Here is a 21,322-nt window from a genome sequence, read left to right as displayed (position 1 = left end):
CCACAATTTACTCTGCAGGATTTCAACAGGGTGCTCTCCTGGGAGCTGAAAACCTTGGCTCAAACATGGGAAAGAAGTGATGTACATCTGGCCTCTCCCAGCTGTGAAGGGAGACGGGGTAGGGACCAGCGTGCTGGACTCTGGCATTCCTTGTACAAAACATATCCTAAAAATTCCTGATCATGGGCAAGGTTTCCATGCTGCCCTGATAACGTGAACAGAAAGAAAGGACAAGGAGGAACTTACACAATCAAAAGCAAAGGGTAGTGCGCCGTGTCCGAAAAGGTTGCTGGCTTTAAAATCTGCATTGGCAATCCTAAGTAAAAAAAAGAACAAATAACAACATGTCTTTGATGTGGGAATGCTGACACGATTCCAATAGATTTTTCTGGTGTTTTGGCTGCAGATGAGTAGGAGCAAAATGGCATTTCTTCAGAGGCAGTGGCATATAACACCTTAGAAACACAGATGTTGTCAAAAAAAAAAGACCCATATTGTGATAGCTGAGGTGACAAGAAATGTAAATGGGGAGTACAGTGCAAGCTGCTCAGTCATGCATCACTTTTATAGCATTCAATTAACATCTGTCAATAGCTATAATTTTCCTTTTTTGGCAGCTGGATGAGTGACGCAGACAGAAATCAATATTTCAGGGCAAAAGAGAAGGAGGAAAATTGGCAATGAAAATGGTAATTTAAAACCCAATTAGGTATGGTGGCTGGGGGAGAGAAATAGAATTATTTTGCTACAGTGGTGTGAAGACAGAGGGAGAAACAAGTATTTCAATCCTAACTTCTGAAGGGCTAAATTTTGCTGTAAACAGGAGGCAAAGGTGCTGAAGCCCACATTGCTGTGCTGGTACAGAACCAATGTAAAGGAGAGATGTGACCACTGAAGCTTCTTTTAGCTGAATGTCATTTCTATGGGTTTGTATCAGTAGCCAAAACTGCCTCCATACAAACACTCTCTGCATTAAGGACAGAACATTTATTTTAAAAATATTATCTACAATCTAGATTAGCAAAGGCCCAGCAATTAAACTGGTATTAGGAGCATTTTCAGTAGATTAATACACAGATTAGCAGCACGGTTTAAGTGGTTTGCTTTGCAATCGTTGCCTGACACTCTGCCTAATTAGTTATTCCATCTGAATGCTAATAGCTGCAAATTGGATCAATGGCCCAGGGACAGCCAAAAAGGCCATCACTTGACTTTAAATATTACTAAGTGCTACCTGCAGTGTTCCCAAGGCTGCCCAGCCCAAAGCTTTGGAATCACAGGGGGGGCACAGCAGAATGGCCACATGGCTGTGGCCAGTTTGTATTTATTGCACACAAGTATATTTTCGGTTAAATGAGCAGAATTGCAATGGGACCTGCAGTTAAAAAATTTAGTATCAAGCGGAGTTATCCCTGATAAACTGCCAGTCTCCCATGAGCTGGCTTATGGGGGGAAATATGGGCTCTTTACCCTTCCTTTCCTGTCCATAAAACCTGGAAGCACACGTCTGTTCCTGTTATTTTATGCACTGGTTTATGTCCCTTATGCCCGTGTGGCAAACAGAACATTTTAGGGCCATTGTTATCCTTTTCAAATGGCAACCATCTCTCAGCCTTTGCTTCACATTTTATAACATCTGGAAATGCCTGAAATCAGTAATCTGCCCCCAGCACAGCTCGCTGCTTTCATTTCACTGCCTGTGGCCTGAGAGATTCAGTCCTTCCTGGTATGGAAAACATCATGGGCCACATTTGAACCCAGGGCCTTTGGGGTTTTTTTCTAGAGTTGCCACCATACATTGCAGGCTGGGATTTTGGGGAGCCCTTGGGCATCTCTGAATATGTGGATTTTCCCCATATAGAGAAACTACAACTACAGAGACAGGCTTACACTTTGGCTGTTTGCCACCAGGCTTTTCTCTCTCTTTGGCAAATGTATATATATATATATATATATGTATGTATATATATTTATGTGGGGAATGATTTTACAAGGAGTAGAAACAACACACCAGCTGCAGGTGCAAACTGCTCCAAGCATGTGCTTTCTTTACTCCAGGTGAAATCTCCTTTGTCTTTTCTCATAAGGCTCTTTTTTCTTTTTTCCAACCCTCCCAAATCATATGGCTTTCTCTAAGAATCCTGAGTGATTCCAGTGGGCAGTCATTGGAGAGTCAACTTCATTCACTGCAGCTCAGATCGTGCACTGAGAGGCAGACACATTTGTAGCCAGCAAGAACACACTTTAGCCCACTCCAAACTCATTTGAAATGACACACACACACCCAGGGCAAATGCCTCCAACAATGGGGGCACCCCACTGTGTCATTTCCCAGAGTGGCTTTTTCTACACAAAGAAAGTTTTAAGAGGAAGAAAAACCCCAACCCTATAATTTTGCCTTTCTTCAGCTGAATTCTCATCAAATTCTGCCTCTGTAATAACCTCCTTAATGTAGCACATTCTAGGAGAGTGCTTTGCAAACTGTGTGAGTTTATTGAGAGTCAAAGTCATTTTTCCTCCTGCCAGTCTACCCAGGATGGCTGTATCATTTCACAGCTACAGCAGTGAAAGAGACAAATAAGTGAGAAGAAAGGAGCTACTTACTGTAATCATCTATCTTGATTTCCTTGTATTCTACCTTCGGCATTTGCCTGTCATTTACAGCCAGCTGCACATTTTCATTTACCTCCAGCTCAAAAATTTCTGAAAGAAGAAGGACAAGATCACAAAAAATTTTGGCACAATTTGTGAAAATGCATTTTAACATTTTATAGTCACCTTGATATATTTAACACAAGTTTCCTTACAGACAGATTTCCTTCTAGTCCTCATAGATGTCTAATTCAGTTAAGCCTTTGAAACCCCTTCCAAGTTTTCTGCATTGGCAAAAGAGCTGCATTCCTGAAATCAGTGGCATTCAGCTGATTTGCAGGAGGTGGGAATGTGACCTGCTGTGTTGGGACACTACCATGGGTCCCAGTGAGATATCTACCTGCCATGCAAAGCTAGATCTCAGATGAAGAGGTCCTCAAGTCTGTATGTGTGTCCAAGTTATATATAATAAATAGGAGGGGGAGGAGACTATGGAGGGCTTCAGGCCAAGGTAGTGCTGCTGTGCAAGATAAAATCCATGGGAAGGAAAGCCATGGTGGGAGGAGAGTGGGCAAAACTCATACAAACAAGCAAGGTCAGGTTTTGGAGCAGTCTTGACATTTGGGGTGTTTCAAAAATTTTTCATTTTGCTTGTGTGTCTTACCCAAGGACTCTCTGGGTCAGAGACAGAGGATTCCTTCCTCCTTCCTGGGATTTAACCTTTATCCTCTCATCCTGACCATGTGCTCTACCTGCTGAGCCTCTTCTAGAAAAAGCAGCCACCTCCAGCACCAGCAAGAGTAAGTCCTTCCCAGCTGGTAGGGAAAGAGCCCCTCTTTAGGAGACACTTCAGGTTGTATGTCTTACATGGTGGGAAATGTCTCCATGTGATGGCAAAGCTCCTAAGCCCCATGGAGGAAGGATTCAAGGGCTGGGGTGAGTAGATCCTGGTCTGGGGAGTCTATCAGTGGTCATTCCCCTGGCATCAGTTTGGGTGTGAACCAGGGGGATCCAGGGCATTATCTCTGCCACATGAACCCAAGGAGGGTGTGAGATTTCACACCACACTGTTTCACTGAATGTAACTTCCCTTTTGAGACACACTGATAAATAGATATGTAACCCCAGAAATAGACATGTAACCCCAGCTCCTCAAATAACACTTCTGGTACCTGATTATCCTGCTCTCACTGCCCATCTCTGCTGGACAGGCAGACAAAAACTTGCCCTTCCCAGTTAACACATTTCAGAGACCTTTCAGCAGTAGTATATTGGTTCAGTGAATATTCACCCTGCTTCTGCAAAGCCTGGTTCTTTATCAAAACCACAACCCCCACAAAAGTGTCAAAGCAACAGCCTATTACATTTAGTTAAATATTAAGATTCTCATTTAATTATGGCACACACAAGTAGCTTTATCAGCAGAAAGGGGCTTGGCACGTAGGGGAATTTAGTCAAGCCATTTTATTTGTTCATATAATTGCATTCACAGAAAGCCAGGAAGACTGTGAAGGAAATAAAAAAGATTGGCATATCTCCTAAAGGACGATCCTTTTTGCTTTAGGACCACAGGGAGCTTGAGTCTGTGGAGTACAAATGGCCATTGCTTAATTAAATGTAAGCACACTCTAATATTCAGTGCAACTCACTATTATCAGATTATTGCAGAATACAGAGGCAAACTCCCTTTTATAGAGTAATGGGCTCATATTAAATAAGTAAATTCAGTAACATGCAACTGTCAGTTGCCCTTCATTCAAAAGCAAAAGAATGAGGGGGGAAAAAAGAAAAGAACCAGGGGAAATGGTAATTGTATGCAGAAGATCATGAATTTCAGTAGAGAATGTGTTCTGCACATGAGTAGATTGAGTTCTCTGTGTAATAGATGCTACCCATATGCATCTGTCAAAGGAAAACTAGTCCTGGTGTGTTTTGTTTTACTTTTTAAAGCCCTTCATTCACTCTTTCTGTTTTATATTTTCTGACATTTTATTCACCTGAAAGTATTTTGTAAAACTATACAGGAGGGTATAACACCACTCACGAGAGCACTGTCCCATGCTGATATAGCCAGTCAGACATCTCCATCTTGGCAGTAAAATTAAGGTGTTTTATTTAAAGTGGGGGAGAAAGAAAGTGCCTTTGGAGCTGCAGATCAGAGCAAAGAAACTCTCCTGACTGAAATGCCTCATGGGCATCAGCTGGGCTGCTCTGGGGTTTTACTTGGGGAGGGCACTGCCAAGCTCACGCTCTGCTGGGAAGAAGAAGGAGCTGACACTCCCTTGTGCAGAGAGTCTTTCCTGTCACACTGACTACCTCGGTGGGAAATGAAGCAGCTCAGCATTTCACAGTAAACCTTTAGTTTGAGTGCCAAATCTCTTGGTTTGCTCACTCTCTTTTTTTTTTCTTTTGAGATAAGAGCAGTGAGCTGCTGTAAGTGCAGGTAAGTGAAACCGACACTTGATAAACAGGTATTGACCATGTACAAAGCAGATAGAAATAGAATAAAGGTGTTGCTTATTATTTGGGTCACATCAGTGCCTGAAGTCCCTAACTGCAGTTAAGGATGGGCTGAACTCTTTGCTAAAACAAAAGATGATGTTTTCCCATTAAAACGATGGGAGAAGATAAATCTTGGTTTCATGTGAGACTCAATGCCACATCCCACCAGAGTGGAACCCCAGAAACTCCATGGCTTTCTGGACTCTACATTGCCAGCCTGGTAATGGCTATAGAGAGTGCCAAATATTTTGAGGGAAGAAACCTATTTTTGGAATAATTACAGCTTTGCACTGATGTAGATGCAAATCATTAGCATGAAAAAGCTTTACCAAATAACAAGTGTTACAATCTCTGTGGGCAGGTCAGGGAACCAGGCAGAGGCACCACTTGTGAGGCTCACTCCATTATCTCTGATAATTCATATCAGAGTGATTTTATTAAAACCACAGATTAGGCTAAATATTTCTTACATTTATCTTATTATCTTATTTCTTATATATGGGACTCAAAACAAAATCAGTGGAAGACTAACAAAAAGATTGAGAGCGATTTGAATTGTGCATTTTTTTGAGAAAGAGGATAACAAACATCATGCCCCAACCTGTGTGTTTTTACCCCAAACAGCAGCTGTTGTGATGGCAGCACAACAGCCCTGCAAGTCCCTTTGCCTTGCAGAAAACTTCCATTTAGGCAGAGTCTGGGCTCCCCAGGAGGGTAAGTTTAGCAAAGAGCAGCTACATCTCACTGTCCTGCCTGGCTACTTTTGTTTGAAGGATTGCAAAGCTCAAGCCCGCTCTTACTCTGTGCATCCGTTGTGTTGTGAACAGTCACCATCGGGACACGGGGACCTTGAAAAGGAGAAGAAAAGAACTTGGATAAATTTCTATCAAAGCACACACAGACACACGTGAACCTGGTTTTGAATTCCATGGAGCTGAGGGCTCTTGAGACTCGTTTTTCACGCAAGACTAATCTAAAAAGCAAATCACCCTGGTATTAGAAAGAGTTTATGACTAAATGACAGTACTGTAGACTCAAAGACATGTGAGGTTTCAAAGCCCTTTCCCAACAGACCACTAAATGCATCTTTCCCTAATTTGTAAACATTATAATTAGCAGAAACACAATTAAATCACTCGCCTTTAAAATTATTCTAATGATGCCCAAACATCACAGCACAAAGCATTTACATTTTGTATGCTATGGATAAATGTTGCTGTTTTGCAAATTATTTTTTTCTTAATGAATTAAACACTAGCTTGTCTCTCACACTGAAAAAGGCCACATTTTCTGTCTTAAAATGCAACATTTTGGTATTGAAATCAGTCAGTGCTATACAAAGAGAATTATCATTACTATGCAGTGCACATGAGTGAACCACACAATTCACTACCACAGGATGCTGCAGCATTCAGGATGCCACAGTCTTCACCAGAGGATGCTCTAGGGTCCTTTTGTCCTTAGCACAGTGATCTGGGTTCATCCTCTTGTTCAGAAAGTCATCAAGTGGCTGATTGATAGAAAAATGGGATTGTACACGAGATCAAGTTCATATTGCAGTTGTCAGCTTCTTTCTCCCTGTTTTCCAGCTGTCATCTGGTGACTGCTCTTGGAGACAGGACACTGGGCCCAGGTGGGCTGACCCAGGACAGCCACTCACATGTTGCTCCCATACCTGTTTGTAGATTTTCCCTTGAGCCTGACAGTACTGCCCAGGAAGGTGGAAATGGCCCTGCAGTGATGGAATGATGAATTCTTCACCTCAGAGACTGTTTTACTTTCCTTTGCTTTCCCCATAATTTAACGTGGTACGACTGCAGCGAGTGCGAGCAGCTGGGGAAACCTGTGTGCTCAGCAAAGGTCCCAATAGCAGGGCCAGGAGGCTCCCATGCCGTGTCTGTGGGAAGATCCCAGAATCATAAATCCGTGGAATCATCTCCGTTGGAAAACACCTCTGAGATGATTGAGTCCAACCATTAACCCAGCACTGCCAAGTTCACCACTAAACCATGTCCCTCAGTACCACATTTACTTGTCTTTTAAACACCTCCAGGGGTGGTGACCCCATCACTTCTCTGGACATCCTGTTCCAATGCTTGGCAAACCTTTTGGAAAAGAAATTTTTCCTAATATCCAACCTAAACATCCCCTGGTGAAAATTGAGGCCATTTCCTCTTGTCGTATCACTTGTTCCTTGGGAGAAGAGCCCGACCCCCACCTGGCTACACCCTCCTTTCAGGAGATTGTAGAGAATGATAAAGTCTCCCCTGAGTTTCTTCTTCTCCAGACTAAAACACTCCCAGCTCCCTCAGCTGTTCCTCATGGAATTGTGCTCCAGACCCTTCCCCAGCTCTGTTGCCCTTCCCTGGACATGTTCCAGCACCTCAATGTCTTTCTTGTTGTGAGGGACCTGAAACAGAACACTAAATATCAAAAAACCCAACATTCTTTAAGCTTTAAGAGACTGATATCCACTGAGATTCCAACCCCTTTAAGGTGCCTCCTTAAGCCCTTCAACCTATGAGCAAATCCTGTGGGACCACCGCTTGTGCAACAGCAATTTGTGCAGGGCTGGCTGAGAAAAAGCCCCTACAATGCTGTAACTGAGAGTGTGCACACAAATGGCAGCAAAAGCAGGTGCTGGTGAGCCATTCATACTGGTGTGGTGCATGAAATAAGTTCTTGAGAGCAAGAAAAGCTTTGAGGTGCTATAATTGTGTCAGTGGTTTTCCCTGTGCTGCCAAGAGCCCGCATCCCACTGCAGGCAGTCAGGAGTGTTTCATCCAGACCTCACGTGGACAGAGAAAAGGCAGAAAAATATTTTATTTATAATTAAGCTGACTAACATGGCAGCCTGACTTTCGTTTCTTTGTAACTGAGAATCTTCCCTGACAATCCAATTCATTTTTAGAATGCAGGAAGGTGGATTATAATGAACAAAGGAAAACAGGTTTACTCACCAGGATTTAGCTAAATTTACCTTTCTCCTACAGATATACATTGATATTCTGACTGTATTTATTTATAAATCTGCCCTGCTTTTTCCCTGCAGTCCCAGAAGCCAGACTGCTGGAAAAGCAACAAACCTAATAAATATGGGCATGATAAAATCATCACTGAAAATAAAAGGAATCCTCCCAAATGACTCCAGTTGGAGCTAGAGCAGTCCGTTAATTAACACCAAAATGCCAACAAAAAGAAAGGGATAGAGAGAGAAATACAATGCATATAATCCCTATATTTTCTAATTTATTTTCCCTTTTTTTTATTGGCATTGAAAAAGCTGTGAGAACCTAATAAATAAATAAAGATTCTAGTGTGTAGTTTAGAAAATTACGTGTATTATATATTGTGTTTCCTTAGTCTCTCACTACTAACTACTGCTACTGTCATCTCCCCAGATCAATGTTTTTAAGTGAAGTCCTACATAAAGATATTGTTTGAGGTAATATGAAATTAAAAAAAAAATAAAATGAATAAGTATCCTTGAAAAAGTAGATTTTTGACTTGCCTAATTTTTATTTTTTAACAAAGAAGGAAAAATGGTAAAGACAGAAAACTACAGAGTAGAATCATCTCTGTGAGAAGAATTACTCTTGATATTAAATATTCTCAATGACAACACTCCAGTTAAAGAACACATTTCACTTGTGAGCAGGCTGAAAGTTATCAAGAAGAAAAAGTCACTTTTTAAGGAATGACATAAATTGCTTATTTCAATGCCAGTTTTTAAAGTAAAACAACCCAGTTACATGCTAGACTGCATCTTTTAATGCACACACATCAGAAGTCTTTCAACACTCACAAGTTGAGCGCCTAATGCCTGACAGGGACAGAAAGAATTCCTTGAAATGAGAAGTGTGTATTCATTAACTGCCTCCCCAGCTTTATTTCTAAACCTGTGGCGGTGTGACAGTCCCATTACACATGCCATCTGCTAAATGCCATCCACTGTCATGCGCCGATCTGAGAGGGAAACCTGATTTGTTCAGTGAGCTGCTGGGAGCTGACAGAAGCAGAGCGAGGACATCCTCTGCTCCGTGTCTCCTTCCTCCAGAGCCCGTCCAAACAGGCTTTGATGGGGACTCCTGAGCCCCCACGTTCTCAGGCACATTCTGCTGCTTCTGTTCTTTAATCAGCACTGATGATCCCCCCGTGTCTACCTTCCCCCCCTCAGAAACCTTGTGGGTGCTCTGCCTCTTGCTCACAGAGGTCCTGAGAGCATGGGAGCATCAGGATCCTTGAAGGATAAAACTCACTTGTGCTCCTTGAAGGATAAAACACAAAGTGCTCCACTTTAAGTATGTAAAGCAGACACTGAGCTGCATTGCCTTGATTTGCAAAAGTAAGAGAGACCCAGCTCATACCTTATAACTTCATGACTGTTCCCACAATCATGGGCAGGCCACTCTCTGCATGACATGGTGAAGATGATGCTGTTGGATTTCTTGCCCCAGAGGGGTAGGTGCAAGCAGGGCTGTGACATTCCCCAAGGTGTGGGACCTGGCACTCCTGCTCCCTGTCACCTCCACCAGAATTTTTAGGGGTGGCACCATAGAGGTCCCTGTTATCCCTCTCTGCATCCCTGTGTCAGGAGTGGGATGGGATGTGCTTGAATGCCACTGCAGGCTCCACTCCCCTCTCCTGCCTCCAGCATTGCACCAGCCAACTCCAGCATCCTGACAGAAGTTTAGAAGTTGTTTCTTTACTTGTAGCTTAAGAGAAAGGAGCAAAACTATTGACAGAACTTCTGTGTATAGACACACTCTGTACATCCCAGATAGATGCACAGTTAATAATGCTGCACAAAAGTCTAGTTACATGAATTAGATTTTCAATTAATACAGCTGAAAGTCTGGGTTTATCATAAGGCCTTTGACTTTAAAACCATTACTGTAATTATCCATGCAAGAAGTAAATTGAGCTATATTGCTCTAATGACAACAGGCCAATTTATCACCCAGGAGGTGCTACCCATCATGATGTGAATGGGCACAGAAACTCAGTGCCTCAGTAATTTGACAAGAAAAAGCACTGGCCATGGTTTGTCATCAATTTTTAAGCAGCCTTTATTATTATTTCCAAAAAGGTTCTGCTTAAGTGTGATCAGAAAGAAGCAACTCTAGATTTTTAAGTGATAAGGTATAGATTTCTAGAATAAAAATGGAAAATCTTCTTGTAACCTTGAAGAAAATATTTACCAGACATTTGTTTTGTAATACTTTTTATACTCCAGAGTATTCCTGATGTTTTCATGACCTAAACAACATAGGGAATTACATAAATTATTAGAACTTTAAAATGAAAGTAGTGATTATAAAAAGAATATGAAGTAAAATTGAAGAAAAGTTAATCAAAATTATAGAAGTGTTTAAAAAGGATAAAAAGAGGAATTGTCTTATTCTTCTCATCTATATTCTCAAAGGCTTCAGCGTTGCAGATAATTTCAGACCAGAAGCTAAATTCACAGTGTGTAAACAATGAAAATTCAAATACTCTCTGCCAGCGCCACCAGCATATCTCTTAAGCACTGATGAATGATTTAAAAGAGCAGCTGCAGCCGATGGGAGCTGAAAGGGTCTGGCTCTGCACAAGTGAGATAATTGGCAACAGCCATCTCTGTGTACAGATTCCAGATCTCTTTATTTGCTAATCCATGAATTATTTATACGTGCTGCATAAAGTTCATATGTTGGGGTGATATTATCAGCATAATAAATAAAGACATGGGGAGTTCCGTGGACCAGGGCTCACAATTAAAATATTTCTCCATTTGCAGCATTTTCCAGCCGATGCTAGGGACAGATGTTCGTGCTGTTTGCTTTGGCAACCTTGTTGACATAAACATCAAACAGATTTATGCTGCTATTCACCCTCCCCAAGGCATTTAATTTTTTAATCAAATCTTTACTTCCTCAAATGTAGCTTGTCTTGTAAAATAATCAATCCTGGCTTGTTCTCATGCAAGCACTCTGATGGTACTGCTTGTCTCTGCCCTGTGTGATACTGGCAATAAATTTCATGCTTACTTTATGTGGAGCAGAAATAAATCTGGTTGCTCTGAGGCAGCATCAGTTATCAGTGACTAGAGGGCAAATGAACAAGAGATTTGGTCTTAATTCCACTACACAAAACAGGCCTGACAGGTTCTTCAAAAGGTTGCTGGAATGAATAAGCGTGGTCAGGTCCTCAGTCCATTCCATGGGATTTTGAGAGGTGCCTGCAAAGAGCAGTGTGGGAAGCTGGGCTGGCACTGACCAGCTCATCCCGCTCTCTGTCCTATGGCCACTGAAGGACATGAGGCCTTTGGGTCCCAGAAGATCCTTGCTGCTTCAGGAAATCGTGTGTTACAAAAGTATTGACAAACTCCCTCTAAATGTAATTGGGTTTGCTGATGTAATTCCTACTGGTGTCTTGTTCTTCTGGTAGGAGCTGCCTTCCAGTGTGAAGCTGTACAGGCTGTCACTCCAATTTGCACCTTTTTGGAGTTGTTCCAACAATCTGTTTTCTACTAAGCATGAGTATTTCCATCATAGTCACAGCAGTCATGTGTCCTCAAAAGCTCTCATCCAGTCAGATAAACTAGATTATTTTAGTTCCCTTTTGTAGGACAAAGTTTCTTTTCATCTTATTCTTTGATGCAAGAGTGTTTTACATTCAGTTCCTTGTTCCTGAACAGAAAAGACCAGAACTCTACCCCTGCTGTTGAGGATGTCCTAATTGGTTCTTATACTGAAACTGCTACTTGCCCAGTTCCATGGAAAATTCCGTGCCTGATCCATCCTAAGAGAGCATTCACCTACTCCATGACCACAGCAGGTAGGCAGTTTGCTGATCCAGTGGTCAGCGTTGTGTGCCCAGGCACACGTCTGCTCTGCTGAGGCATTTGTAACTTTTGAGCTTCAAACACACAAGACAAATTCTTGCCCTGAGTTGCCATGTGCTTAATTTTGCTCTTTGTACTATTAATTTCTCCCACTCCAGCCCTGCAAGACATCCGGATTCTCTAGTATTTATCTCTGCCTTCTGATGATGCTTATCAGCTTTGTGTCTTAACAAATTCCACCAGCTTCATCCAGCCTTGGGTTCCCAGGCTGCCAGGGAACAATCTGAGTCGGGTCATTCCCCAGGCCAGCTCCTAATGAACCCTGCGGCTGATCTCCAATTAGCCTTTTATTCCTCTTCATCATAATCCACTTCCTGTTCGTTTTGCTGGTACTTAACCTTCACTCACAATTCTTTCACTAATCTCCCTCTTCTCCTTCTTAATTAATATCGGGCAATGAGGTGTCACATTGAGTGGGCTGAGCATTTCCTCCCTTTCATGAGGCTTTGGCTAAGGTTCTGAAGAGCCATAATGCAATAATGCATGTGGATGGATCCAAAAAGGAACGTGGGAAACATACAAACTCCAGGGCATGGAGCAGGTATATAACCACTGTAGTGATAAGATTAGCTGTGAAAAGGAGGAAGATTAGGAGAATTTGCTTGCAGTGTTCATGAATCTGGTAATGCACCCCTGGAGTTGCAAATACCAGAGGCAGGAGGGAACAACTCCAGTTCACATGGGGGTAACTGACTTCCCAAAAGCCCAGGGCATTTTTTTCTAGTATGCTGGTCCAATCTATGGAATCTGAACAGAAAAATCCCCATACTCAACTCCCTCTTTTTTCCAGGTCCTGTTTTATTTGAATACCTCAATTTAACCTCTTTCGATCCAATTTTCATCCAGGCTTTTTGCAAACTTCGAAAAGAGATGAAACCAAAAGTTAACATTTGTCCCTATTTTTAAAGTGTAAGTTTCTTATTGCATTAGTACATGCCAACCCTAAAAGAAATACCATATGTGGGGAACTATGTCTGGAGTTTTCTGTATTCCCTGGCTGCTCTGTAAAGTCACTGGATAGCTCAGCATGTCCAAGGAGGTTGTGCACTCTCCATTCTTGGAGGCTTTGAAGGCAAGACTAGACAGAGTCCTGAGCAGCCACGTCTGATATCCTCTCTGACCCTGCTGGGAGCAGGAGGTTTCACTAGAGACCTCCTAAGGCTCCTCTCAACCTGAATTCTCCTATGATTTTGTAATTTCACATTAAAAAAGTCACAATAGGGTGGTGAGTTACTGGAAGTAGTTTCCCAGAGAAGTTGTGGTTGTCCCATCCTTGGAAGTGCTCAAGGCCAGGCTGGATGGGGCTTTGAGCACCCTGGTCTAGTGGAAGGTGTCCCTGCCTATGGCAGGGTATGGAACAAGATGAGCTTCAAAGTCCCCTCCAAAGCAAACCATTCCATGATTCTGTGATATTCAAGGAAAAAGGATAATTCCTTATAATTGCAGCATAAAAGAAAATGCTCTCTCTCAGTGCCATTTACACCTCATTAACAGACTGAATAAAACCTCATTGCATATTTTCTGTTTATTCCAGTAAAAACCTGGTAGAAATTGATTTAGGTAATCTTAATTTATTCTTTTCCATAAGTAAAATTCTCTTGCAACAAAATAATTATTTCCTAGCTAATTAAGTAATAACTGGTGCTGGATATTAACTTAAAAAACACCACCAACATCCCATAAATAACATTGTTTCCCATTGTCTGGTTATTAAGCTGTTTTCCTCTCATGAGTTCTCAGGTTTTAATATACCCTTAATGTACTGACTGCATTAATAAAGGGCTTAACAAGTACCATGCAAACAGAAAACAAAAGCCACCAATAAACCTTACAGCTGGCCCAGCTGGCAAACAAGGTGAAAGAAGCAGTTTTCCTCAGAGGAAGCTTTAAATCTTGTGAGATGGTAACATCTGTACTACCCTCTGCAGAATAATGAGTTCATCCAAGGTTGCTCATATAGCTGGAAATAATGCACATGCACCCTGGTCTCGACACGCAGGAGGCTTCTGCCTGATTTGTGAAGCTTCATTATTTGAAGCATCAGAGGAAGCCTGTTGTCATGGTCATTTGTCTCCTGTGAGTGGAGCTCAGATAAAATTTTGTGTGTACAGAATGACCAAGTGACAGGAACCCTGGATGGAAGCAGATGATAGATCACCTTCCTCCGGGCAATGCCAGGCAGCTCATATTTACAAGCAAGAATCAAAATGGAAGCAAGATCAGAACATGTAAAAGCAAGGAACACAGAGTGCTTTGCAGAATGGGGCCATTTCAAAGAGGAGAGGAATTTTGTCTTTAATTCCACAATATTTTTTCGTGCACTGAAAATCACAGACATTTTCTATTAATTTTATTGTTAAATATTCATGCATACTAGTTTGGGGTGGTTTTCCACCTATTTTTATGTCACTGAGTACTTATGGGGAGTTTACAACACACTAAAGATGTATAAGAATAGAATGAAATACTTTATAACACTTTAAGCAGACCACTTTAAGCAGTGGTCTGCTTAAAGGAAGAAAAAATGTACTGGAATACCCACAGAAGTCACCATTTTAATTAATCTCAAACTATAGCCATAACTGTGTTGTTAACAGGAGATAGAAAAGAAGTTCTCATCCAGCTCCCAAACCAAGAATACCATCCTCTCTTTTCCTGCAGAAAAAGCTCTGGTGGTACCTTCTGCTTGTGCAAAAGGGGGTTTTCATGCCAGCCTGCTGTTTTGCAGTTGTACAGCATGTGAGGGAGTGAGAATGAGCATCCCCCACCCTGCCTTCACCCACGGGATTTGTGACCCATGAACCGCGCACAAAGGACTTGAGAAGCGAGAGCCAACCTCGGCTGTTAAGTAAGAAAAGGAGTCAAGTGAATGCAAATGTGAATTATATAGTAATTATAATATAAATAGGGCCCAGAGATTAAGTCTGTGCATGCTTTCAAACAGCAGAAACTAATTTAGGCTTCATAAGCCTCAGGAAAAGTTCCAAAAGGTCACAGTTTGCCTGGAAGCGCTAATTACAGCCTCCCGCTACCGGGTACACAAGAACCTGAGGTTGTGGTAATCATCCTTGCATGGGAAACCACTCTGGTCACAACAGATAACACTCACCAGTGACCTGAGATGTGAGCAAGCCCTGGGAATGCCTGCCAGGCCCCGGCACGCTGCTGTGCCCGTTTAGCATCCGGCTGGGTGGGAACCTGCAGGCACACGGCTGGGGCACACCCGGTTCCTGGATGCCCTGAGCGCATCACAGGACATTCAGCTGGGCTTGAGCATTATCTCCGTGTTTCTGATGGATCTTGGGGTTTGTTAGACAGGTATTTTGGCCAGGATAATAGTCCTGGGTGGTAACACAGGAGTAAAACCTCTTGGGGGGGGTGCCTGCCCTGCTCTACCTGGACAGACACCCCCGTGTTCAGACCCCCAGAGCACACACTGTCAAATATTGGCTTCCTGCCCCTTGCTGTAGACCCAGAACCAAGCCAAGGACAGATCAGATAGTTCAGAAAACCTGAGCCCCCAAGACCTGCACACCAAGAACCAAGTAGCAAAAATCTATATTGGAGTATATTATAGCACTTGGTGGGATTTAAAATAACATTAAAACTGGGTGAACTGATGAAAACTGTATTTTATTTTTGAATTATATAGAATATAGATACCAGTCGACTCTGGAGTGCAGCAGTAATAGGCTGCAGTCACTAGGTGGCCCATAAAAAACTTCTAAATGATTCTTAGGGTGGTCCTGTGCAGGGACATTGGTTGACTTCAATGGTCCTTGTGGATGCCCTCTAACTAAGGGTATTCTATGTTTCCATAATGATGAAATCCTCACTCAGTTTCCCCAGGACACTGAATTTAGTATTGTCCATTCCCATCCCTACCTCAGCCAACTGGTCCCATCCCATCATATCCCACTCCCTTGCAAGATCAGAAATGTTTGTAAGATAATCCAATAAAGCAGCAGAACAGCTTCTAGAACTGATTCCAGCAGGAAAAAAAAAAAAATCTATTTAATTTTCATTTAGCTCAGTTCCTGGGCCCAGCTAAGAATGAACCTGTTTGTGACACAGGCAGCAGATTGGTGAAAAAGCCCCTGAGGTGGACAGAGGGTGGATCTGCACTGACTTTGTCTTCCAGTCCTTGTGGACAGGCAGTGCTGTGTTCCTCTGAGATGTACTGATGAAAAATACAATGAGGAGCTTTATAGGGGATTATTGCATTTCACAGTAGGCGAGCTGGGGCACAGGGAGGCACAACCTGTCGGGACCGCAGGTAGAAACAACCTTTCCCTTCGTTTCCTCCTCCCAGCCACCACCTGAGAATTATTGCTTATGGTGTCAGCAGTAAAAAAGTATTTTAAGTTGGCTCTCAGCCTTGCCTGAGGTCTTCAGAGCTACTGACGTGGCTACATGGAGCTGCAGCCTCCAGCTGGTCAGCATTTCACATTTGTTTAAACCGAGGTGTGCCTATTGCACTTTTATATCCATAGGCTCTTGATTTGGTTAATAAAACTCATTTTCAGTGCTAATAGTTATTTCAGCATCCAGTTAAGTCTCTTTAGACCTCAACAACTTAATTTATCATTATATTTGCCAAAGGTCATCTGAACTGCCAAGCTCTGGCCCTCTTAGCAGGACCAGCTGCACTTAGAAAGTATTTACATGAATTCCAGTAGGAAGTGAGACTCTCTAAGATGCTTTGCCTTTACCAGGATGGGCAGTTTTATGACATTATTAGTTGACACTAAACCCATATGCTTCAGAAACCTTGCCAAGTAGCAGGCTTTCTACCTAAGTAAATTTAAGTAGGGATTAAATGTAGGTATTTCCTCCTGGTGCATTTAGTATTGTTTTCAGGCCCTGGACTGAGATATTTGTACCCATAACCACAAGCTCTCCCTGGATATCTGCCAGAGATGCTCCAAGTCACAATGAAGTGGTTACTTTGGGATGTTAAATAGGAGCTTCAGCTTCTTCATCTCTCAAAAGCAAGAAAAAGAGTTTCTATTATTTTAACTTGGGTGTTAAGGGCAGAAAACACTCCTAATGAAGCATCGTCCCAGTAGCATTTGACAAGCAAACTTTTTCCTCTGTTCAAATCCTTCCTAGAAGCTCAGTACTTCCATATCACCCACGAGAAGCAAACAGCACACACATGCATGTCTGAGGACTCTCCAAGCAAAAAAAAGCCACAGGAAGATATTTCCCCTTGCAGCTGCACTGGGTCTCCCAGACCCTGACACATTCACAGTGCTGTGAAGACACAATGCATAATGACGTGCTTTAAGCCAAAATGAGTTATTATATTTTTCATAACTGCTTTAGTGCTGCTATAACTCAGAATCCAGACCCTTGTTCAAGAGATCCCTGCCTGTCTCTCAAGGCACTGAGCAATGCTGTGGGGGCACAGGAGGCTGGAGCCCCATCCTGCAACACACTGAGGGCTTCTTTGCTGCTGTGGGTGCCTCCAGCTGTGGCTGGAGGGAGTTAGGAGCATCCAGCACCTGGGAGGACTGGCCCTGCACTTCTTAAGGCCCGTGGTGTAATTACAGGCTCGTTATTGGATTGCTGCTGAGATGAGGCGTCGCGTGGAGCCGCGCGCTACCAGCAAACGTCTGCGGCCATGCCTCGTTAACTCCTCACTCTGGTACCATTTAATCACTTTACATGCTGGTTTTGTCACAGGAGTGCTCTCCTGCATACTAATGGCTGGGTTTCTGTGCTAGGAAGGTTTCTTTGCACTGAATAGACTGAAGATTCACCGAAGCTTTCAAAAGCACTCTGGAAATTTATCTGTCTAGGAGCCTCTGTGCCCCTTATTGTCACTGCACACCTGAGCATTGCAGTCGGTAATGGACTTTATTTTCACAACACCTCTCTAGGAAGCTGGAGCTCCAAGACTGACTTGAGCTCCCTAAAGGAGCTCGTGACAGCAGAAAAAAACCAAACCCGTGAGTCCTGACCAACATTTGGCAGCTGGTTAGGACTTCTCAGACCACTGTTACCAAATGTGTCTTGGAATTTTCCATGTCTGGATGTGGGTGAACAAATTCAAACAATTATTGTAAAAAAAACCTGTTTGTAAGTGTATGTATCATAGGTGTCCACATCCAACTCAGGATTTAGAAAATCCTTATACAAAAACCATGATTATTTTGTAATGGGAAGGAGAAAAAAGAAAGCAACCCACCTGCTTTTTGCAGATATATCTGCTTAAATATGGAGCTGTTTTATAGTTCATAAATAGCCCAATATATTCAGGGAAGAGCTAAGCTGTATACTTCTGTTATGGCTTGCACTGATGTTTACCTGAGCATAACAACTGCTAATTACAATCTGGTTCCAGCAATGTTATTGAGGACACTGTGACACACAACATTTCTACGTGATATTTAAGGCAATATATGGGCAATGTAGAGAGGTTTAAAACACTGCCTTATAAATTTGTGCTTTGTGAATCATTGATTTACATCTGCTTGTCCATAGTTAGTAAAAATAGTCTCATCTCCATATTTTCCATTGCTTTCCTGGGATGGTAGGCCTGGCCCAAATGGCACAGGTTAAAAGGTCTGATTAAATGAAGGAACTGAGGAAGATGTAGAAAGAGGTTCATTATTCTCCTGCCTGAAGGCATGAGCCAACCTCTCATTGCAGGAGCTGGGCAGACACGTCCCTGATGGGTACATTATTGCAAAAATCCTGAAGAGGGTTAATTATCCACCATCCATGATGGAGACAGGCTGCAGAAGGAGACACATTTCTGGTCTGCTCCAGGAGTCAGTGCTGCTTTTCCTTGGAGTACTGTCTTGAAATATGAGGAAGGAAATGGGGGTCATGATACTTGACTCCAGACGTGTCCATAGGCAAACCACTTATTCTCACTGTACCTCTGCTCCCCACTTGGTAAAAGCATGAAAATGATCATCTGGAGAAAGGTTGCAAAAGAATTTTCATACCTTTCCATAATTCAAATTAAAAACTTACTGCACTATTTATTTTGCCAACAATAAAACTTCTACTCCCTCTTCCTGTATTCTGATAAATATCAGTATAGGATTTTCCCGAGATATTAAATAGTATTGAGCTCTTTCTGTTCAAGGAGTCATAAATGTAAAAATTGCTGCCAAAAATATCTCTGTGACATGGCCCCCTCATTTTGATGGAGAAACTGAAGAAAAATGTGATTTGATTCATTCACAGTGAAAGACAAATGTCGTGATCTTCTGTCCTGAGGCAGAAAGGATTCAGACTTTTATTCACAAAGTAAGTCTCTATCAGTACAGCCCCTGCTTTTTTGATGAATGTTACAGACAAAATTTTCACAGGAGTGATCTTTTAAGTGATTTTCAGGGAAAAAGTTCCCCAAAGCCACTTACAAAAAGTGCAGTTGAAGCAGACTGAACCCATAAGTAGATGGGCAAAACAAAAGAAAATGTTACTTTGTAAGGATATTCATCAACAAATCCATGTGATTTATTGGTTTTAATTTAGCTTTTCTATGGCATGCGTTCAAGCCTTTCCAAATCAGTTGGTACTCCCATGAGAGAATAAAACACTAGGAGATTTTCCAAAATATATATCTCCTCAAAAAAGGTCAATGTCTTTATGCAGAAATGACATTAAGTATAGCCACAATACTAGAAACAATGCTCAGAATTTTATGTTTAAGAAAAAATTAAAAATCCTGGGGTTTAAATCTTGAGCTGAGCTATGCCAATGGTGCTGGTGCTGGATGCTGGTGCTTCAAAGGTTTTTCCCACCCAGCTGCTGTCTGAGCTTATCTCATGCAGTTCATGGGATATGCAGCACATGAGGCAGCATTAATGACCCAGTATTCCCACTTTTCTGACCACCTCCAGCCTCCACTAAACGTTCCCTTGCCCAGGAGTGCTGGATTGTGATTTTTAGTAAAATTCCCTTCCCATTCAAAGAAAGCAGGAGAAATGCTAGTGAGCAATCACTGACTGGATTTAGAGAGATGGCACTGGCCAAGGACACGAGCGTGGGTTTGGATCCTGGTCCCTAGAAGGAGAAATGCTTCTCCTAAAGCAGCCCTCATCACAAAACAATGATTTCACTCAACGCCTTTTGTGACTTAGACTCACCCACACTAAAAATTTCTGTCTATGGTAAACTCCAGAACTACAAAACATTTCAGACTTCTGTCATCTGTGGGCAAGAGTTTGTATTGTGTCTACATCAGTGGGCAGAGCAACCTGGACACCTAAAAAGATGCCAAACTGTGGGTTTAGACCTCTCCACTGTGGAAGGCTGAACCTTGTTAAACCATGCTCCAGGCTCTATGGTGTTAAAATGTGTTTAAAAGCAAAGTCAGGACAACCTGCCACAAAGCAGAGCCAGATCACTTGATGAAACTTGGTAGTGAAAATCTTTACTGACTCCCGCAAAATTCTGGAAAATAAAACAAATGTGGAATAACAAAATCACTTTATAAGGCTCAGCACAAACCTGTTAAGTGAAAGCAGCAAGTGATGCTCTTAAGGGTTCCCATCTCCAGATGGTGCTTCCAAGTTCCACCAAGCGAGAGGAAAGAAGATAATTAAATTCTCAAGACACAATTTAAGGAGCTGGGAAGTTTACAGCTACAGGCTGCCTCTGTAGAGGAAAAAACTTGCAGCACTTGTCTTTAAAAGTCATAAAAGCACAGACAGAATGAATGAATGTCCAATGGCATGAGGAACTTGACTCAGATCATCGCTAATTTGGCTGTGCTTCTCCTTCATTAGTATCAATCACTCTCAAAGGAGATCCTTAAATTGTGAAGTTTTCCTAATCAGTGCTTTTGTACCACATTTTATCTGTGAATGGGATTGAAACACGATTTTTTCTGGCAGGATGTAATAGCAATAAATCCTATTTTTAAAGATTTCCCAGGCCTATTGGCACCTCTCAGTGCCTCAGGGCCAGGAGTGCAGTTGCAGAGTTGTTGCCATTGCTGGCTCAGAGGACACACGTGGGGAATAGCAGATATACTTTTGTATTGGTTCTTTAGGTATTTTATCAAACACAGCTCAGTTACAAGATAAAATTTTGCTCTACAGCTGCAGAGTTGCCTGCTAGGAAAGGCAGAAATGACTCATTTCTGTTACCTGTCATTAATGATCTACAGCATCCAGGCCAAGCTATTGAGAACCACACTGCCAGAGAGGACAGCCAAATCAGGTGACAATATTTTAACATTTTTCTTACATGAGTCTGTTTTCTTTTCTCCAAAGAGAGAGACAGCTTTTAAGTCATTTGGCCTGCACAAGACTGACAATAAAGGCTGCCAGTCAGCCACAGACACAGCTTCCAGCAGAGATAATCTTCAAAGAGACA

The 21,322-nt window shown here is 42.2% G+C and overlaps 1 protein-coding gene across 1 annotated transcript in view; it reads right to left on the bottom strand.

Annotated features, from left to right (window-relative positions):
• DPP6 (dipeptidyl peptidase like 6) overlaps positions 1-21,322 on the bottom strand; it is a gene marked incomplete at both ends in the record, with an annotated part of 396,779 nt that overhangs the window by 7,213 nt on the left and 368,244 nt on the right. The window contains 3 exons of the mRNA XM_082277080.1: positions 247-316; positions 2,605-2,703; positions 5,895-5,942. Coding sequence (XP_082133206.1) covers positions 247-316; positions 2,605-2,703; positions 5,895-5,942 — 217 coding nt within the window. The remainder of the gene's footprint in view (positions 1-246; positions 317-2,604; positions 2,704-5,894; positions 5,943-21,322) is intronic.

Source organism: Coloeus monedula (assembly GCF_965178545.1).
Source record: "Coloeus monedula genome assembly, chromosome: 1".
In the NCBI taxonomy this organism is placed as follows: Eukaryota; Metazoa; Chordata; class Aves; order Passeriformes; family Corvidae; genus Coloeus; species Coloeus monedula.
This window is presented reverse-complemented; position numbering and strand designations above follow the sequence as displayed.